The sequence below is a fragment of the Aethina tumida genome, chromosome 1 (assembly GCF_024364675.1).
Source record: "Aethina tumida isolate Nest 87 chromosome 1, icAetTumi1.1, whole genome shotgun sequence".
Classification (NCBI taxonomy): domain Eukaryota; kingdom Metazoa; phylum Arthropoda; class Insecta; order Coleoptera; family Nitidulidae; genus Aethina; species Aethina tumida.
The window spans coordinates 77,270,127-77,292,179 of NC_065435.1; the positions used below are offsets into that span (position 1 = coordinate 77,270,127).

At 33.9% G+C, this 22,053-nt stretch overlaps 1 protein-coding gene across 2 annotated transcripts in view; it reads left to right on the top strand.

The window, feature by feature from the left end:
• Nucleotides 1-3,000: 3,000 nt before the first annotated feature.
• Nucleotides 3,001-22,053, top strand: part of LOC109600519 (integrin alpha-PS1) — a 29,842-nt gene continuing 10,789 nt past the window's right edge. For both annotated transcript variants that reach the window (XM_049962161.1, XM_049962162.1), the window contains exon 1: nucleotides 3,001-3,274. In XM_049962161.1, the coding sequence (XP_049818118.1) occupies nucleotides 3,114-3,274 (161 nt within the window). In that variant the 5' untranslated portion in view covers nucleotides 3,001-3,113. The remainder of the gene's footprint in view (nucleotides 3,275-22,053) is intronic.

A 22,053-nucleotide genomic window follows, 5' to 3' on the forward strand; every position in this document is an offset into this window, starting at 1 on the left:
GACTAACATGGTACGAAGTAAATCTGTCTATCACGATCGTATGGAAGGAACCACACGGTCGTGCGACTAACGCATGTGTCTACCGCACCACGATACCGAACCTATAAACCATCTTCAAAATGGATTTCTTCGGCATATTGTACCGGGTACAGAAGAAAAATTGTAGAATTGCTTTTTTAGTTATCGGATTTTCAAGCAAAAATCGAGACTGAAAATCCACATTATTGTGTCCAAAATAGTCATCAGAATTGTGTGATTCCTTACGCCGGGTCAAACAGTCCTTTACGTGAACTCATTCGTCAAAAGGGATCAGATATTTGGTAAGACAACTCTTGCTTTTTGCACCACTATAATGTGCCATCTCGCATTGCATTAATTTTACGTGAGTTTTTCGCCAAAAATGCGACAAATATCATTCCACAACCACCGTATTCGTTTGGTTTAGTTCCGTGTGACACTGGCTACTCACTAAACGAAAAAGTTGGTTTCGGGGAAATCGCTTTGAGTTGATTGAGGAGATAAAAGCCAAATCGAAGAAAGTATTGAAGGCCATTATGGAAAATGACTACTTGGAGTGCTTCAAGGACTGGAAAAAATGTTGGAATAAGTGTATTGCATCGGATGGGGAGTACTTTGAAGGCGATGAATAGATGTGTTCTTTTTTGGACACAGTAGTATATCGTGTTGAAAATAACAAAAATCAAGAAATTTGAATTTCTTTTTTATATGAATTTTTTTTTATATGAAGGTGACACGAAAAACATAAGTTATGTTACTTAATATGAGAACAATTTTACAATGGTTGACCAAAATTTAGTTTTTTGGAGATTTTTACTTTTTTCTTATTTCTGTTGAAATAATTGACTCTGAGTCTACCATTGGTATAATAAAATTATATTATAGAAAAATTGATCGAAAGGAAATCAGAGGATATGAAAGGTAAAATGATTGTAAACCAGTATAATTAGATTTTAGTTATAATTAGTTCAAAATATTTGTTTCTATTAACGTTACTAAAATACGTTTTTAATTATCACTAAACATTTTACTGCACAATAACAATAATATGTTGAAATGTTATTAATAATTAGAATTTTGCATAATTTTATCAATCATTCAGAAAAATTAATAATTTCAAAATAATATCTTTTTTAAATATACCACAAGCTTAATTATTACAGTATAACAATTAGAACAAAGGTGATTTTTAAATCAAATTAAATTTTGAAGAAAACAACACAATTTTGAAATTTGATTATTACTAAAATAAATTTTTAGAGATGCTTGATTATTTTTAACTAAAAAAAATATTGATACCAATTTTATGTTTCTTACTTTATAAATTAGTCATTTAAACAATTCTTGAATTAATTAATATAATAAAATATTTATTTAATTACTTACAATTTACAAATACGATTTAAAATTATACTTTAGACTATTTTAATATCTGATTATTTATTTAATATTTTTTAAATGACATAATTATACCATGTATTTGAAATTTAATGTATTTTAAATTATTAACCTATTTATTTATATTATTTTAACGATATGTCTTAAATTACAACGCATAAATATTATATTATAACAATTACAATACTTAATTATTACATTATAACAATTAGAACAAAAGTGATATTTGAATGAAATTAGATTTTGCAGAAAATATAACACAATTTTGATATTTAATTCTAACTAAAATAAATTTTTAGAGATACTTGATTATTTTTAACTAAAAAAAATGTTGATACCAATTTTATGTTTAATTAATTTACAAATTAGTAATTTTAACAATACCTGGATTATTCATTTAACAACTTACAATTTGCAAATACGGTTTAAAATTATAATTTTATGCTATTTTAAAATCTGATTATTCATTTAATATTTTTTAAATGACAATAATTATAACATGTATTTGAAATTTAATATATTTTAAATTATTAAGCTATTTATTTATATTATTTTAACAATATATCTTAAATTAAAACGCTTAATTATTACATTATAACAATTAGAACAAAAGCGATTTTTGAATTAAATTAGATTTTGCAGAAAACAACACAATTTTGAAATTTGATTATAACTAAAATAAATTTTTAGAGTTGCTTGATTATTTTTAACTAAAAAGAAATATTGGTACCAATTTTATGTCTCTTAATTTACAAATTAGTAATTTTAACAATACCTGGATTAATTAAAATATTAAAATATTTATTTAATTACTTACAATTTACAAATACGATTTAAAATTATAATTTTAGGCTATTTTAAAATTTCATTATCCCTTTAATATTTTTTAAATGATTATAATTATAACATGTATTTTAAATTATTAAGCTATTTATTTATATTATTTTAACAAAATATCTTAAATTACAACGCTTAAATATTACATTATAACAATTAGAACAAAAGTGATTTTTGAATTAAATTCTAACTGTTAAATAACTAATTTATAAATTAAAAAACATAAAATTGGTGTTATTAATTTTTTTTAGTTAAAAATAATCAAGCATCTCTAAAAAGTTATTTTAGTTATAATTAAATTTCAAAATTGTGTTGTTTTCTGCAAAATCTACACAAAAGTGATTTTTGAATCGAATTAGATTTTGCAGAAAACATAACACAATTTGAAATTTAATTATTACTAAAATAAATTTTTAGATATGCTTGATTATTTTTAACAAAAAAATTGATACCAATTTTATGTTTCTTAATTTACAAATTAGTTATTAAACAAACTTGAACTAATTAAATTATTATAATATTAAAATATTCATTTAATTAATTACAATTTATATATTTTATTCATAATGTTATAAAATATGAGTGTTATAAAGAAAATAAAAAAAGCGTTTCTTAAATCGTCTTGACGTAGACTTTATTACTTACTATCTCTCGCACTTCCGAGACTCGCAGGCCCGAAGTTGGTGCAGCAAACGACTCGCGTAACGCGTTCAGCGTTCAGCGTTCAGCGTTCAATGTTCAGTTAGCGAACGAACGTCGGAGGTAGAGCACGTGTCTCTCGTCGCTCCGGGACCAACTTGGACTCCGACTCGTGACATGAGCGCGTAAATTGAACCGTCGAATTTGACTTATAATCGAAAATGCACATATTGGTGATGGTGACGTGTGTGGCGGCGCTCGGCGCCGCCTTCAACATAGAGAATAGAGATCCCATAGTTAAGAGGAGCGACGACAAGGACTCCTACTTTGGATACAGCGTGGCTCTGCACCGTGAGGAAAAAGATCCCAACAGTCGCAAATGGTATGTTTGTGTGGATGTGATGATATGATGGTGTGATTAATTGATAAAATTCGATCGTTGAGGTCTTTGCGAAATGACGCGTGTTTTGATTGTACGGCATCGCTCAAACCGGTATCGTGTGTTTTAACAATTTTTATTGTTAGTACGGCGACAGTACCCGACAATACCTGTTATCTATAACAACAATCGACTGGGTAATTAAAATACAAAAGCAACTCGACTTTGACTTGTTTAAACTTAATGAAGTACATACGGTTACGAGAAATTTGACTCAACGGTAACAATCAAGTGGAAAGTCACGTCTGGACGCATCATCAAATACTAAACAATTTCGCATTAGTAATTACCGTGGTGGTACAGTGGAATAGCACGCACGATCTGCCATCGACAACGACCATCTGTAAACACGGGACGGGAACACATGAAAGAGACGGCCGTGGCAAAAATGAATGAAAATGAATGAACGGTCTGTGCGGACGATCCACGGGTTCCGCAGAATATACACATAAACTGTCCGATCTGCCGGATTGTATGCTAATCGGATGCGCGATGAATGGAACCACGAAAAAAAAAAACAGGTGCACGCACTCTTTGAATGCATGAATTTCACGTGTTTCGCATGTTGAGGAATTTGATGTCCAGAAATGTGTGCGGTGGCCCCCTTCGACGGGTTCATAGGTGGTACGGACCTGGAAAACGCTACCTACGTACCGACATTCTTTGTTTGTGGACTGACATCAGGTTCCACTGCAACAACACACGAGATGCACGTTCATTAGCGGCCGGACCCGTTGGTTATTGTATTCACGATCTATAGAAAAAAAGGACCAACCGAATTAATTGGTCCGTGCCGATGAATGGGGCCGGTCGATTGGCTGTTAATTTCGTAAATTACAGGCCTCGATGTGTATTGTCGATCGTAATTGTAATTACGGTGTAGGAAAGCGTCAAGTTTCACGTCACGAACGAAATTTTCCTACGGGATGCGAATGTACCCACAGGTACGAACGAGGGCATTGTTCCGTTTCGTGGAAAGTCTCGTGGGGGTTGTCGCACCTGCACCTTTTTGAGCCGTAAAGGTGAGGCCGATTTTTGCACTGAAAATTTCTTCTATTTTTATCTCGGCCACGGCAGGTTTGTCCGTTTAATAATTTTATTCGTGACATTTGCCGTAACTCCGTGCCGTGATCCATAAAGCCGTATCACACTCGGGCGCTTTATGGATATTTGCATTGAATTATTATCGCCGGCGTGTCAGTGGGCGATCGCAACAAAGGATCATTATGCATCCGCAGAAGACACGTTTATTTATGTACAGAAATAGGAAGGAAAATCATGCATAGGCGTCGAACCACTCCTTCGATAACAGCAATAATAGACATTTTTGATTTCGCCCTGTACACAGTACATAAATTACGACCGATGAGAAATCGCGGAGGCCGGGATAAGACCGCAATAAATTTTCGCAGGTTTTCTTAACCGGAGATTAATAACAGTGCCAATAGTAACGAACGGTGCTTTGCAATCTTTGGAGGCGGATCTTTTCCACCGGCCACGCCGTCGCTAACAAACAACGCGGAAATGCAAACAGTTAAAAAAGCAGTTTAACGATGAAAATGCGAACGTCAAAAATTTAATCAACCACAAAACCCCAGAAAGAGCCGAAGGAGAAGGGTTCTGGCCCCGACCTCCGTCGAGAGTTTGATTGAAAACCGGCCCGAGATAACAATAACAAAACAAAATTGAATGTGAAAAAAAAATCATTTACCAAACGCACCGAGCCGAATTTTAAATTGGCCGCGGCGAGAAATTAAATTAGTTACTGTGTCGGACGTCGAATTGTGACGGCACACCAAAAATGGGGCGGCTCAATCAACTCGGCGATACGGCGATAAGGGATCGAATAATTCTTATTGTTTGATCTAATCGAATGTTTGTCTGAAAACCGAACGAAAGTTAATTGTCTGACGCGACACAGTTTCATTAACGTACTTTTTATTTTGAGAACTGCATTCTCCGACGAATAATGCTGTGAGTCATTCGCTCACAAGCGTACCGTTAGCCAAAATTCATACAAAAAAACGAACGCGACAAGCGGAAGTAAAAGAACCCGCATGGTAAATTGCCAATTGTGGCAATTAAATTGATCGTAACGTGTTTTGTTGTACTGCAACAAACGTTGATTTTAGGATTGAAAAAGTGGAAATGATGCACGTGCAACACAAAAGGAAGAAAAAATATGAACATGAGATTTGATCGTATTGTTAATTTATTTTATTTATTTCTACTCTTACGTTTCAACTTTACATATGAATGTTTGTCATATTAAAGTATCATTCATCCATTTTTTTTTTGAAAATCTTCCTTTTTGTCTGACTGAAAATATTAAGAAAGCTTTATTACTCTTCTATTATTATAGTTTTAAACCCCACGTTCCTACTTTGTGTCAACATTAGAGAATAAATAAGGAGAATCTTTTTAATTTGTCATCAAAAATTATTTTTTTACAATTTAAAATAAAATTGCTAGATCAGATTTTATAGTCGTGCTTTTAGATCATTTTCCCATTCTACACTTTGTGATACACTAATTAAAGAGCAAATTTTGATTGCAGTTACTGCAACATTACAGTACTGATTTTAGAATTGAAAAGTGGAAATGATGCACGTGTAACACTACTTTACATCTGAATTTTTGTCATATGAAAGTATCAGTCATTTTTCATTCATCTTCATCAGCTTTATTTTTAATATTTTGATTTTATTATTTATTTACTAATTAAAATGAATTTTAAAAAAGGCATTTCATTTCTATTGTTATATTTTTAAACCCTACGTTTCTGCTTTGAGTCATCATTAGAAAATAAATAAGGAGAATCTTTTTAATCTGTCATCACAAATTATTTTTTTACAATTTAAAATAAAATTGCTAGGTCAGATTTTATAGTCATGCTTTTAGACCATTTTCCCATTTTACACTTTGCTTTACACTAATTAAAGAACAGATTTTGATTACAATTACTGATTAGAGTACTGCAACAAACGTTGATTTTATGATTGAGAAAGTGGAAATAATGCACGAGCAGCACAAAAGGAAAAAAATATGAACATGACATGTGATTGTATTGTTAATTTATTTTATTTATATCTACTTTACATATGGATTTTTGTCATATGAAAGTATCAGTCATTCTTTAGTTTACGATACACTAATTAAATAACAGATTTTGATTACAATTAGCGATTAAAATGACGACACGACAGCTTTGTTTCCAGACCATATTGACATAAATGAATTATTTTATTTTCAATTAAATGTAGAAAATGTGAACAATTGATGACAGAAATGACGAGTATAGGGTATAATACATATATAATGCGGCCAACGTATTTGACGATATAAATGTTGACAATATTGTAAACACCTTCACCTTAACTTGTAAATGAATAACAGGTGGGCTGAAAAATAACCAACTTGACCACCAAAATGCGCTGCTATCGCGAAAAAGATTATGATGCCTTATAGCCCATTCATATTTAGGCCGACACGTCAAATTTCAGCGTGATACAGCCCTTAGTTTTGTTTTGACAGCTGATTTTCGGTTATGTGTTTGGCATCATTTTCGTTCTCACATAAAACATTATTTTTTGGGAGGCAAAACGGCGATAGAAACAAAAGAAAAATTGGATAAATATTATGGGGCTAATGTTCCTTCAGATTACACCGTGAAATATTAGTTTCGAGAGTTCCATCAACAACGAGTAATACTGTGCATTATTGGAGCGATTGAAGACCGAAATCGCTGCGAAAAGATCTCACATGAAGCGAAAAGAAAATTGTTTTTGCAAGACAATGCACCGGCACACAAGAGCATCGATTTAAGGCTCCAATTGCTTCCCCATCCATCTTATTCGTCAGATTTAGCTCCATTGGATTATTATCTCTTCCTAAACCTCAAAAGATGGCTCATCAATAAAAAATTGAGTTCGAGGAGGAGTGTTTTGCAGACCGACAGAAAATTATTTTTTTAATTTTCGGACAGGATCAAAAAGTTGAAAAATCGCTGAAATAAGTGTATCCATCTGAAAGGACGCCCTCGAAGGCAACTATTTTGAATAATAAAATCAAATTCTATTAAAAAAAAAAAAAGATTTTTTCTATGCTACGAACTTTTCAGTCCAATTGTTATGATTTAAAAAAGACGACAAAGACAACATCGTCATGTCAGTTCAAACATGCCAACATAGAGACAAAATTAAAATTACTTATTCCTATGTATTTGTTTTGATTGATTAAATCGATAGTGTCAATATATTTTTAGTTATCAGTGATCGAAATACTTTGGTAATATACACAATTTTGAAAATAAAATTCAGATTATTATCAAGTTCGAGAGTACATAGTATATCAATTAGTGGTAGCGTCTAGGAAGTGTCGACTTGCATGTGGCAAACGCCACAACTGTCGATCATCGGCGGAGTATTGGCAGTTTGACCTCGCGCAACGTAGGTCAACGGTGACCAGTTCTGCGACTCACTGACGCAAGATGAGAAGTTGACAAAACCCCGATTTTTCCAACGGGCGTTTCACGCGTCGATAAAATCGTCGACCACCCACGGATCGTTTGTTTATACGAGCCGGTCGTACCGTACCCGTAACCGTTTCTTATCGTTTTGTTCTTGTAAAACTTGAAATTTACAGGTAGACAACGCGAACTCGGATGAATACCGAGAAACGATGTCCTGCGACGGTTCCGAACCGATCCAGAGGAATGTTCGCGTAAACGAACGTCCAGAAATAGATCGTTAATGATTGATCGGCGTGTCGACCCTTCAGGCCCCCGATAACCTTCAGGCGGAGCCCAAAAGAAACGGAATTGGAGCGCCAGTCTGAGTGCGAATCCGGCGAACGGTCTTGCATGATGTCCACTGGTTATCGTGATTTAGGCGTGTAACTTTCGGTCAGCCCTTGATAATTGAATAATGACGAAAAGAGACAGGAAATTAATTTATGTCCGGTCGTTACATGTGGGCCACACACCCTTAAATGGCGAGCGCATCCTAAATTAGCAACAAAGGCGATGTTTATTTAAACAAGCGCCGCAGGCGGACTTGATAATTTAATTAGGCCTCGCACGTTAATGTACACTATCTACGTTTTACATCCAACTAAAATTCCAACCAGATAATTATTATAATTTTTTCCCATAACGGTCCCCGATAGGAAGCCTACTTTTAGAAACAGTTTTGGGCCCACCTCCGAAAATGGTGAATTTCAAAGCAAGCCCGGCATTTTTCACGGTTCTTGTGGAAGCAGTAGGAATCCGTCCCTGCAAAAACATCGATCCGTAGAAGGCGCAATCGATCGGCGACCGGGAGAGAGGCAGCTCGCATTTAATGCGACTGTTTTGCATGGTGATTCGCCAATTAGAATAAATCAGGCCGGTCCCGTTGAAAAAATCAATGACAGGTCGAAACAAAGTACCCAATTAAATCGCGAAAGATAGCCACGATCGGTTCGTACCCCTCTTTGAATTTTGATGCGGATGCCTTTTACGGCGGCCGATTTTCCCGTCCGTTAATTAGCGGGGAATCACACGGTCGTTATTTTTGGTTGTGCCGTGTTTTTGCTGATTTTATAATAGAACATGTGTCGCGAATAAATATGATATAAATGCGGCTACACTAATAATAAATCGGCCTATTTTCCGAGCCATGTGACGCAAATATTGATGGATGGACTACAAGCGTTTTTGCTGGAAATCACCGTCTATAAATACTGTAAAACATGGAGAAAGGTGCAAACGGTAAAGATCGTGTGCGATGCATTTCATTAACATATGACGACATCGACAAGTGCATATGTGATGTAAGGCATGTAGGATTTTACTGTTTTTCTACCATGCAAATAAATAATACGTTTTGCATAATCGTGAATGACAAAACTACTATCAGCCAGCAAAACTATGTTGTTGTTGTCCAGTTGTTTTTTTATATAGTTTCGAAACTGCGTGGGTGTTGGCATGTGTATATTTAAATTTTCCTGTTGGGTACATAAAATATTCAAATTTGAATGTACGACAGACTTAATAACGTTTCCAATTATTGGGAAGATTGTCGTGTAGTCACCCAGCACGGCTTCCCCACCGACAGCTATCTTAAAATATTGTAATGGTTCAATAAGAAAGATCCTTTCACATATAAATTCCAAGATTTCATTTCTTTATTAAAATGAGAATGTGCTGCCCGGCCAGTTGGACAATCTCCAGTAAATCAGTAATAAGTTAATCCGAGAACCCACTCGACTTTACAACCCCGTACTTTTTGAAGTGGTTGGCACAATGGCCACTAATAAAGGTCCCCTTTGTGGAACCACCCCATCAATTCACCATTAACGAAACCAAAATCGAAGCGGGACGACAATAAACAAGCAGGTAAACATAGATTCTCGGCAACATCGAACGGAAATCTTCCCATGGAAGACAATACGTGTTCCTCCGCCTTCACATTGTCTGCCAAACGTTCAATTAACTGCCCACCTCGAAACGCGAACTCTACCCTGCGGCACAGTACCGAAATAACATAACATATCCCTCGGTTAATTAATATGCGGTCATTATTCTGTTGCAAGTCAGCAGTACCACCAGTGTAATTTATGGACGGCGATAAGGTGCGTTCGTCGGAATCTGTTTATGCACTCGGAGCCACATCATAATTTAAATGTGCTTTAAACTATATTAAATATACATTGTTGTGTTTATGGCGCGCAAGACGATAAGATTAATCACGCAGTACCATCATAAATTATAACAGCTCAAAAAAGACTAATGTGTTAATGCTAATGGAGAATTTGCAACAAACTGTAGAAAATAATAATAAAGTAACCGAAAAGATTACAACATGTTTTAAATAAGAAACGTCAAAAATAGATTTAATCGAACCAAAGATAAATTCACATTGCAACATGGCTATGTTTAATTGATTTCCGACACGTTTTAAAACGCATCTCGAAACTGAGATAGCGAGATATCTTGTAATTGATGGTTCCCGAACACAACAAGAGCGTTCCCATCTTCGGGGCGTATAATTTAATAAGTATTATAAATAGATTTGTGTGCGGCGGGTCGGACAAGGCCCGAATTTATCTAAACGACATGTGCCAGTCAAATAAATTGACTGCTAACGAGAGTGCATCAAAACCGAATTATTAACGTTGAACGGTGAACGCCGAAGAAATAACTGCGAACCTTTGGTTCATTTATTTAAATGATGTTTGACCGGTTCGAGTTACGTGGGGGTGAAGTGGCAAGACTAATTAAAGTGCAAACTGGGCGTGCCAAGAACTCGGGCGTGTTCTTAAGGGGTTGATGAAAGGGGACGAAGGTGTGTCTTGCACCCGAACTAAATAACACTCGAATGCAACGTGGGCGCAATTACGACCATTACTGCGACCGCTTTTTGATTGCTGAAGACGAAACAAAAGCGGTGATTGCGGTGCAAGAAACTAATCTCGAAACGCCCACGGTTAACCGTTTCACAAATTACGGTCAATTTTCTTGGTTTAAACGGAATGCCGTAGATGGAGATTCGTATTTAATGGGGGAGAATCGTTGCGACATGCCGATTTACTGGTACGTGGGCGCGAGATTTACAAAATGCATTACGTGCAGCTCTCGCTTCCTCGAAGGAGATTTCGTGTGAAAGAAATATCATCTGTGTACATACAATTCTAGGAAAAATTTTTGCAACCACTATTCTAGTTTGGTCGACACTGTTTTCCAAAGATCTAAAGGTAATTAAGCCGAGGATTACAAAATCTATGTAAAACTCTTATACTGATCGAAAAGCGTTTTATCCGTCTGAATCTTGAGAGAGACATTATGCACGACAGAGACAGGAAACGTTCTCTCTCAAGATTCAGACAGGTTAAACTGTTTTCGATTCTGGCAATTAACACGATCTTTACATTTATTTTTGTCTGTTACTGATTGACAGGTTCAACAGTTATTTTTGTGAGATTTGCAATAATTACTTGTTCTTTTCAATCCTTTGAAGTTCAGTCTTGTGGAGGGGATCTTCATAGAACCTTAGTAAAAGTTTTAATAAACGCTGTTTGCCTTAATTTAATTTACTGATACATTAAGGTGTTTCTTATTTCTTTAAAAGAGTCTAGTTGAGAGAAATTTTAAAACAAATATTTCTGTTTAACTGCGATATATGTATTATCTGTTCTTCTCATTTCTTCGAGTCTTTAAGGACGAAAACTACGTACGTGAGTTTTAACATTAACGAGGATTTTAAAGAACCATTCGTGCTCACTCGATACTAATTTACTGAAAACTTACTCGGTTCCAAAGATAATTAAACCGAGGTTTAAAAAATCTTCACCGAAGAGGAAATCTCATCTATGTAGAACTCTTATATTGATCAAAAAGCGTTTTATCCGTCTGAATCTTGAGAGAGACATCACGCACGACTGAGACAGTAAAAGTTCAGTCTCAAGATTCAGATGGGTTTAACCCTTTTCGATTGTGATAATTAACACGATTTTTACATATATTTTTACTTGTTGCTGATGTACTGGTTCAACAGCTATTTTTGCGAGATAATACAAAATGTATTACTTGTTCTTTTCAATTCTTTGAAGTTCAGAATTGTGGAGGGAATCTTCATAGAGTCCTAGTAAAAGTTTTTACACACGCCGTTCGTCTTATTCTGTTTTAATGATACATTAACGTGTTTCTTATTTCTTTGACAAAGTTGAGAGAAATTTTAATAGAAATATTCATGCGAAAGACAAATACTTACGTACCTAAAAACACTAACGGTTTTAATAAGAACAATTCGTGCTTAACTCGATACTAATTTACTGAAAACTCACTCGGTTCTTAGATGAACCTGAATCTCGAAAAAGATATAAGAACAACTATTCGTAGTGACCCACAACAGTTTGGTTTACGAGACAGATTTTCCATCTAGGAATTGGTGTCAAAGGTACGCCAGCACGTGTTGACTTTCTATCGTGCAGTTCACACTTATCCAACGACATTTCCATTGAATCGGAATAGTTCGTGCGCGTGGGCGCGAAATTACTATTAATAAAGTTATTAGGCGTTCGAAACTGAATACAATGGCAATCGACCAGTTTTTGACCCCCTGCGAGTCGCTCCCACACACGCCGGACACTCGAGCCCTTTTCCAACCTTCGGCGTTTCGCTCGGATGCCGTGATGTTATCATCAACCAGTTCCACAGCAATTAATTCTTTTATTGCATTCCAAAATATAAATCCGAGGATTTACCGTCGCCTGACAAGTGTACCAACCCCGGTGCACCGTAAAAAATCGTAATACCATGATATACACACACGCGATGGTAATCCACGATGTAACGGCGATAAATCCATTTCATGCATCGGAAAGATGAAATCTATTAGTTACTGTCTATTGAATCCGACGTAATTAAACCCAATAAAAAGCTTATCCGTTTTGATTAATGTTCAAATCGAATTTTTCGCTGGAAAAGTTGCGTAACCAGCGATTACGGTGCGAATGTAATTAAACGATGAGATTACGAGTTAATTAAACAACCCACGCGTTCACGTTTGTAATGCAGTACCAGCGTTCCAGCGTTCAGGAAATAATAAATTTAATTAACCTATGAAAATGTTTATTGACTTTCCATGTACCGCTCGTGGCGGTAAATTTAGATTACCAACCATCAACGTAAATATTTAAATTCGGTCAGTACGATTGTGTTCGTTTCCCGGTTATAAACCCAAATGTACGAAATTAGATCAGCGGTTGTCTCTTGGGTAATTTTCTTCGGCAATCGTGACATTTGCACGAGAAAGTCCCGAGTAGAAAAGGCCACGGATCATTTTTCCATCGGACGTGTGGGCGAACCACTTTTACCGTAAACGGGAACGCATTAAAGGTCTAATTGAAGAACGGCCCCACAGGTCATCATTCAAAAACCGTTGCAACGCCAAATTATCCAGATTAAAACAAATTGAAGGTTGTGGTTAATTGGAAACCCGTTTCTCTTTATCGTATGCGGGGCAACGTTCCCATCTGTCGGTTAATTAAACGATAACCTAATTAATAATCGGATAGAACGGTCAATTGAAGTTCGGGTTGTCACTTTGATTTGCGTGCGAAGTGCAGGGGCGAGGCTCACGCCAACTGTCTACGCCCTTTTTGTGCTGCTGGTATATCCGACCTCTTCACCCGAACGTGATCACGTCTAGGTTTTCCAAGGATTTAGGGCTATTAAACACCTGTCGGGATGCAAGGTACTAATTTTTATGGAGGCCCGTGAAAGCATGGGCTAACATTCCTAGAAAACTTAATCCTAGTTTCTTTTATTTAGAATTAGATACTTACAAGTATTTAAAAAGATGTAAAGAATGTAGGGTCGTAATGTATACCATTTGTATCTTCGTAGAATACAAATTTAACTGTTGAATTGTTCAACAAATTGTACCTAATATATTGTTAAATTATATTCTATTAATGAATGAATAAACAATTTTATTATTTAAAATTTAATATATGAAAATTAAAAAATTTTAAAAACACTTTGTTAACAGTTAACTTTAAATTAATTTAATTTAATTTTAATTAAGCAGACTTTGTACAAAACAAATTTAACAGTTACTTATCTAAAAAGTAATCTTTATTGTCGTGACAATACTGTAAATGTGCATTGAGAAAAATTTTACTTAAAGTTATGCAATATAATATTCCGTTAATAACTTCGTATAATTGTTTTTAAAAAAATCAAATTTAAAATTTAAAATTATTACTAAAAATATAAAAAAGGCTTCCATAATATTTTTAAATGAAATGCTTAATTTTTCATCATTAATGAAACAAATACAACAAATTTCTATCTATTATTTGTTGTTAATTTTAAATATAATTTACAATTTGTAAACATGATTTAAATTTTAATTTATGAAAATAAAAGTATAATAAAAAAGGTAGAGTATCGCTCATATATTATTATCAGTTATGCAATATGTTTGATAAAACTATACAGCAATATAATTGTTTATTAGTAGATTTAGTTAGGTATTTATTAATATTTGACAAATATTCAAAGGTCAAAAGTAGAGGAACTATAAAATAAAACAACCTTACATACATTTAGCATTCTTTTATTTAGTATCTAGTAACATATCAATTATTTTTAATAACTTCTAAACACTTTTTCTTCATTAATTTTAGTAGCTTTTCAGTATAATCGTACTTCTTCGTAGAGTTCATTCATTTTTGACTTTTTGTATAGATTTTCAGATCAATTTCTTCTCAAAGGTTTTCCATTGGACTGAGGTCTGGGTTTTGTGCTGGCCGAGGCATAACACGTACTCCTTGAGAAGCGAACCATTCTTTTACTAACTTAGACGTGTGTTTCTGATCGTGCTACTTAAATTCATGTTATCTTCGGCAAATGGATATATATGATTCTACAAAATGTCACGATAAACAAAACGATCCATTATCCCGTCTAACTTAACCAGTGGACCCATGCCGAGCCCAGAAAAACATCCCCGAAACATAATGTCTTCTCCACCATGCTTCCCAGTGGGTCTAGTGTACTTGGAATTATACCTTTCATTAGTTGGTCTTCTCTGAAATGCCATCAGATTGGAATAATTGGAGCCGACTTTCATTGAAACACAAAATTATTTTCCATTGCTCATATCTCCAGTTCATATGTTCGCTTGCAAAAAGTAATCTCGCTGCTCTATAGTTTGCAGAAATGAAGGGTTTCTTTGCTGGTTTTCTACCATGGATATCAGCTCCTTTTAGTCTTCGTTTTATGGTACTCACCAACACACTGAGTTAGTTTATTTCTTGATTTATGTGGGATTCGCTGATAAAAGTGTCGTGAACAACAAGCGTTTTTGTATTCCTGTCCACAGCTCTGTTAGTTTTTCGTTTTCTACCATCTATGGGATTTCCTTCCCGTGTATTCTTTCTGTTAAAATCGAAAATCGTCTTCGAAATGACCAATTTGTTTAAATTTAAGCCTACTGCAATTTTACTCTTGTTCTTTTAATAAAATGATTATGTTTTTTAATTTTTTCCTTTACATTGAGCGATAGGGTATGTTTTACAATTTATTTTCCCCAATATTTTAATTAATGATTAAAACTTCTTAGTACGGGGAAAAGTTAACTGTTAACAATTAATTTTAATTGTAATTTAAATTTTAGTAATAAAAAATTAAAAGTAAGAAATTGAAATAAAAACATATAGTGTTAAAGTTATTTTCGAATATATTTTAATTAATAATTAAACACTTTTTACGGGATAAATGTCTTCTGTCAAACTGTTAATTAAACAAATTTTACTTAAACTCCTTTAATAAATAGTATGTACAATATATGGCATATCGCGTATTTAATTGCATTACCTCTTTAAATTCAAGTCGCTATGGCGCACATCCACAAATACAGTGTGAATCAGTGTGGTGTGCATTACGCAACGGTGGACGCTGCAAGCGACCCTCGAGGTGGTTGGTAATGCAGTTCTGCAAGCGTTATTACCATAGCATTACCACCTTCAATTCAAAGTCGTCTGACGCACGGTTCCTCACCTCCCACAAATTTGGTCTGCTCTTGTGCTGCATCCAATAGTACAAACGTAACAAATTGGGCAAAACATATAATTATACAATATTTTAATTTAAACTTAAAAACTATGAGAAATATTAGTTTATGAAGTTAAAATTCCACATTATTTATTTTTATTAACTTCAATTGTAGTTTACAACTTGTAAATATGAATTTTAATACATGAAGACTTAAAAAGTCATAAAAAATTATAAAGAATGGTTTGTTTTACAATTTACTTTTCGCAATACTCCAATTATTAATTAAGCACTCTTTGCACGAGGAAAATTTAATTGTTTATTAAAACAGTTTTACTTAAAATAATACAAAATAATATTTCATCAATAAGTATTATATGTACAGGAGGTTGGGAAAGATGTACAAATACTTATACGACTTGTGTTAATGTATAAATTCTTTTAATTTATTTTTCTCTCAGCCCACAATAAATAACTCAGGGAAGAAATGAATCAAAACGAACATCGAATACATAATTACAAGCAGTCCTATTGTGCCTCACAAATAAATCCACAGTCTAAAAACTACCATATAGAATGTTATTAATAACCACCGAAGCCTTTTTGATATTTTGATATATGATGGTATTAAAACGTCGGATGGGATGAAGAGCGATTTTGGCGGGCGTTTAATTGCGCTTATATGAAACGGGCACGTTCGCGTTGTCCGATTTCCATTTATCAGAGACGGTAATAGAGACGGAATTCCAACACCGGGAGTTATGTTTTGGCTGTGTTGGTATTCCAGGGACGGCGAAAGGTCGACCTGAGGTCAACGCGGTGTACGACAACGGCCATATTTTAATCTCACCGTTCTTCGTCGGTCTCGCTCTTCTTCCCATACTTGTTTCCGAAACAAAAGAAGTGCACGGTGTGTATTTTGGTGCCACGAAGGAAGTAAAAACGGTGGAACATGATCTTGTAGTTATCAGTTCCTTCCGTCGGGACTACCAGATGTACTTACAACCATCAGACCAGCCCATAGATAATAAAGAAGCGTTTTTAATGCGCTCTATCGAAAAAAATGCATTAAATCCAACCACGTGTACTGTTTTGATGTTCCGGGCCAAAATCGCAGATGACCGAACAGATCTAATTATACTATCCTAGTAAAACAGTTCACCAGCCTCAAGTTTAAATCGAAAAATCACAAAACTGAAACTGAAACGATTTAGATCTTGTTCACCCACGGAAAGCTACAACTCCAATAAGTGATTACAATTGTGAAACCGTGTTACAACATACAACATACACATTACATTTTTGTTATTAATTAATTGTTATTAATCGGATAGAGAATTGAGTAATTGCAGGGAACGTCTCGTTGCTTCCACAAACGTGGTCGATTACGGAAATCGCAGAGAGAGAGACTATTATTAGTTCTAATGGCTGTAGGGCCACCGAGAGTCAAGAGTTCAACGCTTAATCTCCAATCTCTCGTCGTCTAACAGAATCCGTATCAGTGTCTGTGCTCTCTGTTTGCGTTAACAATCCACGACGTTGTAATTAAACGAGTAATTCAATAAGGCGAATCAATTTCCATTAATTTTCATTTACTGTCGGGATTTCATATATGGGCGAGGTCGTGGGTCATGGATAAAAGACGAACGCGACGTATTCTATCTATGATGGTGGTGTTTTTATTCATGGTACCACCTGCCGTAACTTTAGCAATGACTAAGGAAAGTTTTGCTGGAAGTTTTGTTCCAGACACATAGTTCATTTATACGGGGAAGTGCAGTTAGTCATCCAGGAACAAAATGGGGACAGATGAAGGAAACAAACACATAAATATAAAGTTCAGTGGCCCGCTTATCGATTCGTAGACATTCGCGAGTTTGTCACCCCGTTTTCGTCTCTCGACGAATATGTCTTCCATCGCTGTTCTTGTCTTCCTCACTTTGTTAATGATTATCAAATAAGTAGGGGTTGTAACTGGACATGTTAAATTGTCCGTAACGCTGTCCATAATTCTTGTCGACAGACAAACGACAATTTGTTATTATATTGATTTATCGCATTCTGTTGCACTTAGGTATTTTTCGTCGACAGCGACATTTGTCACAACTGGATTGTTAGCGTGGCTTATGGCTCTCGATCCTGAATATTTTAAACCGGATATTTTTAGATGTAATGTATATAAATATTATTCTGTGAAAACATAAAGTTAAAGTTAATGTTTTCGTAACTTCAATGTAACGTTTTAATACATCAAAAATGATTAGTTGGTTGTTGTTTATAAATTATGAATTAATTTAATTAATTAATTTATACCATATATCTGATATTTTTATATTTGTCAAGGAGATTATTGTTGTACTTTGTGATGATAAGGATAACAAAATTTTTTTCAAAATAAAAAGTTATCTAAAATACGTAGTAAATTTAAAGTTTGATTGTGAAACACTTCTATGTTCTATATTTATATAGGATATTCGTAAAAATTGAAATTAGCACGAATATCATTAAATGTGTCCAATTCGAAGTTAATGTTAATGTTTTTTCCAGTATTATATTTAAAAATATGAGATGTATTCCTTACACTGAAATATTTATAATATTTCTCATTTTTTCTCTTATTAATGGGTTCTGTATGCTCCGAGTGAAGTTCAGTCAATTATTTGTTAGCAATCTTTTATTATAATTATTTCATAAAGGTCTTAGTCATATTGTATCATACAATGTACGAAAAATTATAATTCATCGTTACCAAAAGAGAAGCAAGTAGATAATTGTATTAATAAAAAAGTAAAAACAAAAACGGGCTATGAAAAATATACGACAAGTTCGAAAAATATAATAATTCGAATTCAAAAAATCCATTTTTATCGTACATTCAAATTAAAACAAATCTTAAGGAAATGGAACTTAGTTCAAGGACTGTAAGAAAAAGATTAGTGGTGCCTATTTCAGCTGTAGACCTGTAAAAAAGCCTGCTTTGTAAAGGTCTGATTTCGATTTGCTACGATCACGTTCACTGTATGAAAATACAGTAAGAACAAGTAAATTTTAGTGATGGGTTTAAGCTTAATTTATTTAAAAATGACGCTTCTGCTTATGTTGAGCAAGACCATATAAAAAGATCGTTGTTGTATTAACACAGTGGTGGTTTAATTGTGGCATGGAGATGCTCCTCTGCTATTGGAGGATACATTAACAATTTGCTCCCATAGTAAATTAAACGTCACTCACTCAATAAAAATTCATTTCAAAATTAAAGTTTATTTATGTCCAGCTCAATTCAGAAAAATGTAAGTAACGTATTACAGAATAAAAAAATTAGAATAGAGTATAAAATAATATTAGTAAATTCATATTATTTTAATTTTTATGTGCTTTTGAAGTAGATTTATGTATAGGGATAAATTAACAATTTGCTCCTATAGTAAATTAAACGTGACTCACTCAATAAAAATTCATTTCAAAATTATTATTATTTACGTCCAGCTCAATTCAGAAAATATAAATAACATATTATGGAATAGAGTATAAAATAATATTAGTAAATTAACATTATTTTAATATAAATATGACTAAATAAAATAGTAACTATATGCTGTAATAATGACTACTGCTGTAAGTATTCATTGTTTTCAATTTGACATAATTTTCATGCATTTTCTTGAAATCTAAGTTTTTAATATAAATAAAACTAATGATGTTCGAAGAGCATGTGTAAAAGACAACAAACACTGTTTGTTATTTTAATAAAACATTAACAACTTATTGTTGGATTGCTTGCTTGTTATTCTTTAGCCGTTATGTTTATATATCTATGATTTCATCTTTCTGAAATATCCAGTACAAACTAACTTGTAAGTAGACGTAAAGTTAATTCAAATTTTTGTAGTTACAATGTTAGAATGTGATACATCGAAAATGTTTATTGGTTTAAAGATTTCGATAAATCATTTATCAGATATTTATCCATCTGAGCAAATAGTGGTATAAGGAAATATTATTTACTAGTAACAATTTGACGGTTATGATAAGCAATATTTTCATCATAATATAAAATATTTATTTATTAAAAATTATTCCTTATTTACAACTATTTAAAATTTGAACACTCTTTAAATATAAGTTTTTAAAGAAAACAAGTGCATATGAAATAGACAAACAAAAACTGAAACAAATTTAACATCTTCTTGCTCATCTACTACTATTCATATTTTCTTCTAACGTTATATTTATTTATCGATGATTTCATCTTCTTGAAATATGCAGTAAAAAAGTATAATTCGCCGTATTCTCATGTTACTCAAACACTTAAAGATAATTATTAAGATTTATCATACAAAAACCAGTAAATATGACTAATTCTGTTACTATTACTACTTGTTTCGTGTCGTGGCCAAATTTAACAATTTGCGTCATGTTCCTTGTTGCCAGAACACCATATAAAGCATACTAATAGATGTTCTTCACTAATAACACTGACATTGACCGTCTGAATACTAACAACTATCCGTTCAACTAACACTTTATCTTAACCGTCGAATGATTTGTTTATCTATTTATAAAATATAACATACAAAAAAGGAAATAAGAAGTGCGGTTTCGGTAACCTAGAAAAACTATAACGTACGTGTTATTCACGACGTGAATCACTACCCTAAATGTTTGAGCGACAATGCATCAAGTTGACAACCCTCATGACGAAATGATATCAGCACATTCTTGGAAATATATTACCATTTCGAAATCCGCAATTAATTGATTCCAAACGAAACCCTCCGGGAGTGTTTGTTAACGCTGACTCATCCGAATAATTCTTGCTATATCCTGTCATTAGAAACAAGTCATGTCTATAAAAATGTGTTTAGCGGAATTGATACGGTTTATCGTGTTGAGAAATGTGCGAGTTGAATTTATTTTTAACGGTCGCAATCACAATTGCACAAGCCAGAAACAAAAGGCTTTTGTGTGGACTTTTCAATTAATACCGGTTCATGATATCAGCACAAAACCCGTTAAATTTTATAATCCCAACGACGAAGGCAAATCTAATCGTAACTGAATTTACATAAAATTTGCGAACTAGCTCGTCGTTTCGCCGAGAATCCCGTTTATTATCAGCATTCGACATTGTCCTATATTCGGGAGGGAAATAAATGTCGTGGCATAATTTATTTTTCCACAATGGAGTTATTTTCGATGTGGGTCGTGCGGACATGGAAACCAACTGGGAGACGCCACGTCCGAATTCTATCCACAGTTTCACACAGCAACACACCTTTATCCGTCCTTAATAAATATTTATACAAAAACGTTAGTGAATAAATATTTTATCTCAGTATATTGTGCGTCATCCCTTCGCGTATACATTTATTATTAAATTTACAGCGCACGTTAAAATTTTATTGTGGATTATTAAGTCTTATTCGGGTTATAAAGTTGAGTTACTAATTATCTTGTTTGCCCGGTTTATTTGCCTTCCAATAAAACAAGATTTTATTAGAACACTTCAACCATTCCACGGTTGCATGTTCCTCGAATGCGAGAGACGCAACGTCAAATTCATGGTTTTATATTCTTGCGCTGACTGAAATTACAATAATTGATAATTCAATCACATAAATCGCGCTGTGATTGATGGCGGCACGAGACGACGACAACTATTGTCGGTGCTTTTGTGAAAAAAAACATTAGAATATTAGTATGCACTAGTATTGTAGTTTGCGACTTTTGGTGGTCGTTCACACGCGAGTTCCTCCGTACTCGCTGTGAACCAAATGAGTGTTCAACCTCATTTTAATCTGGTACTCTCAAGGTCCCACCGTGAATTTCTACAAATAAACATTGTGAATGATTTAATGTTCTTATGGGATCGCATATTTTAGTGCTCTCAAACATTTGGACGGCTTATGTTTGAATTTCGCCGGTTTGTTTATTTGATAAATTGCTCGTTTGTATATCGAGTAACACCGGAACGAGTCTATTTTAATTAATACGACAGTTAATTTTATGTGGCTGTGTAACTTGTCGGTTATTACATTTATGTTAGAACGACAGATATATTTTCTACAACATCCGCTTCAACAATCTATAAACCTATTATTTAGAAAAATTGTTCGGTTCGTAATGCTTGTTGTTTACTCAAAACCTTGAACAAACTCAAAGCTATTCCTCATACTATTTC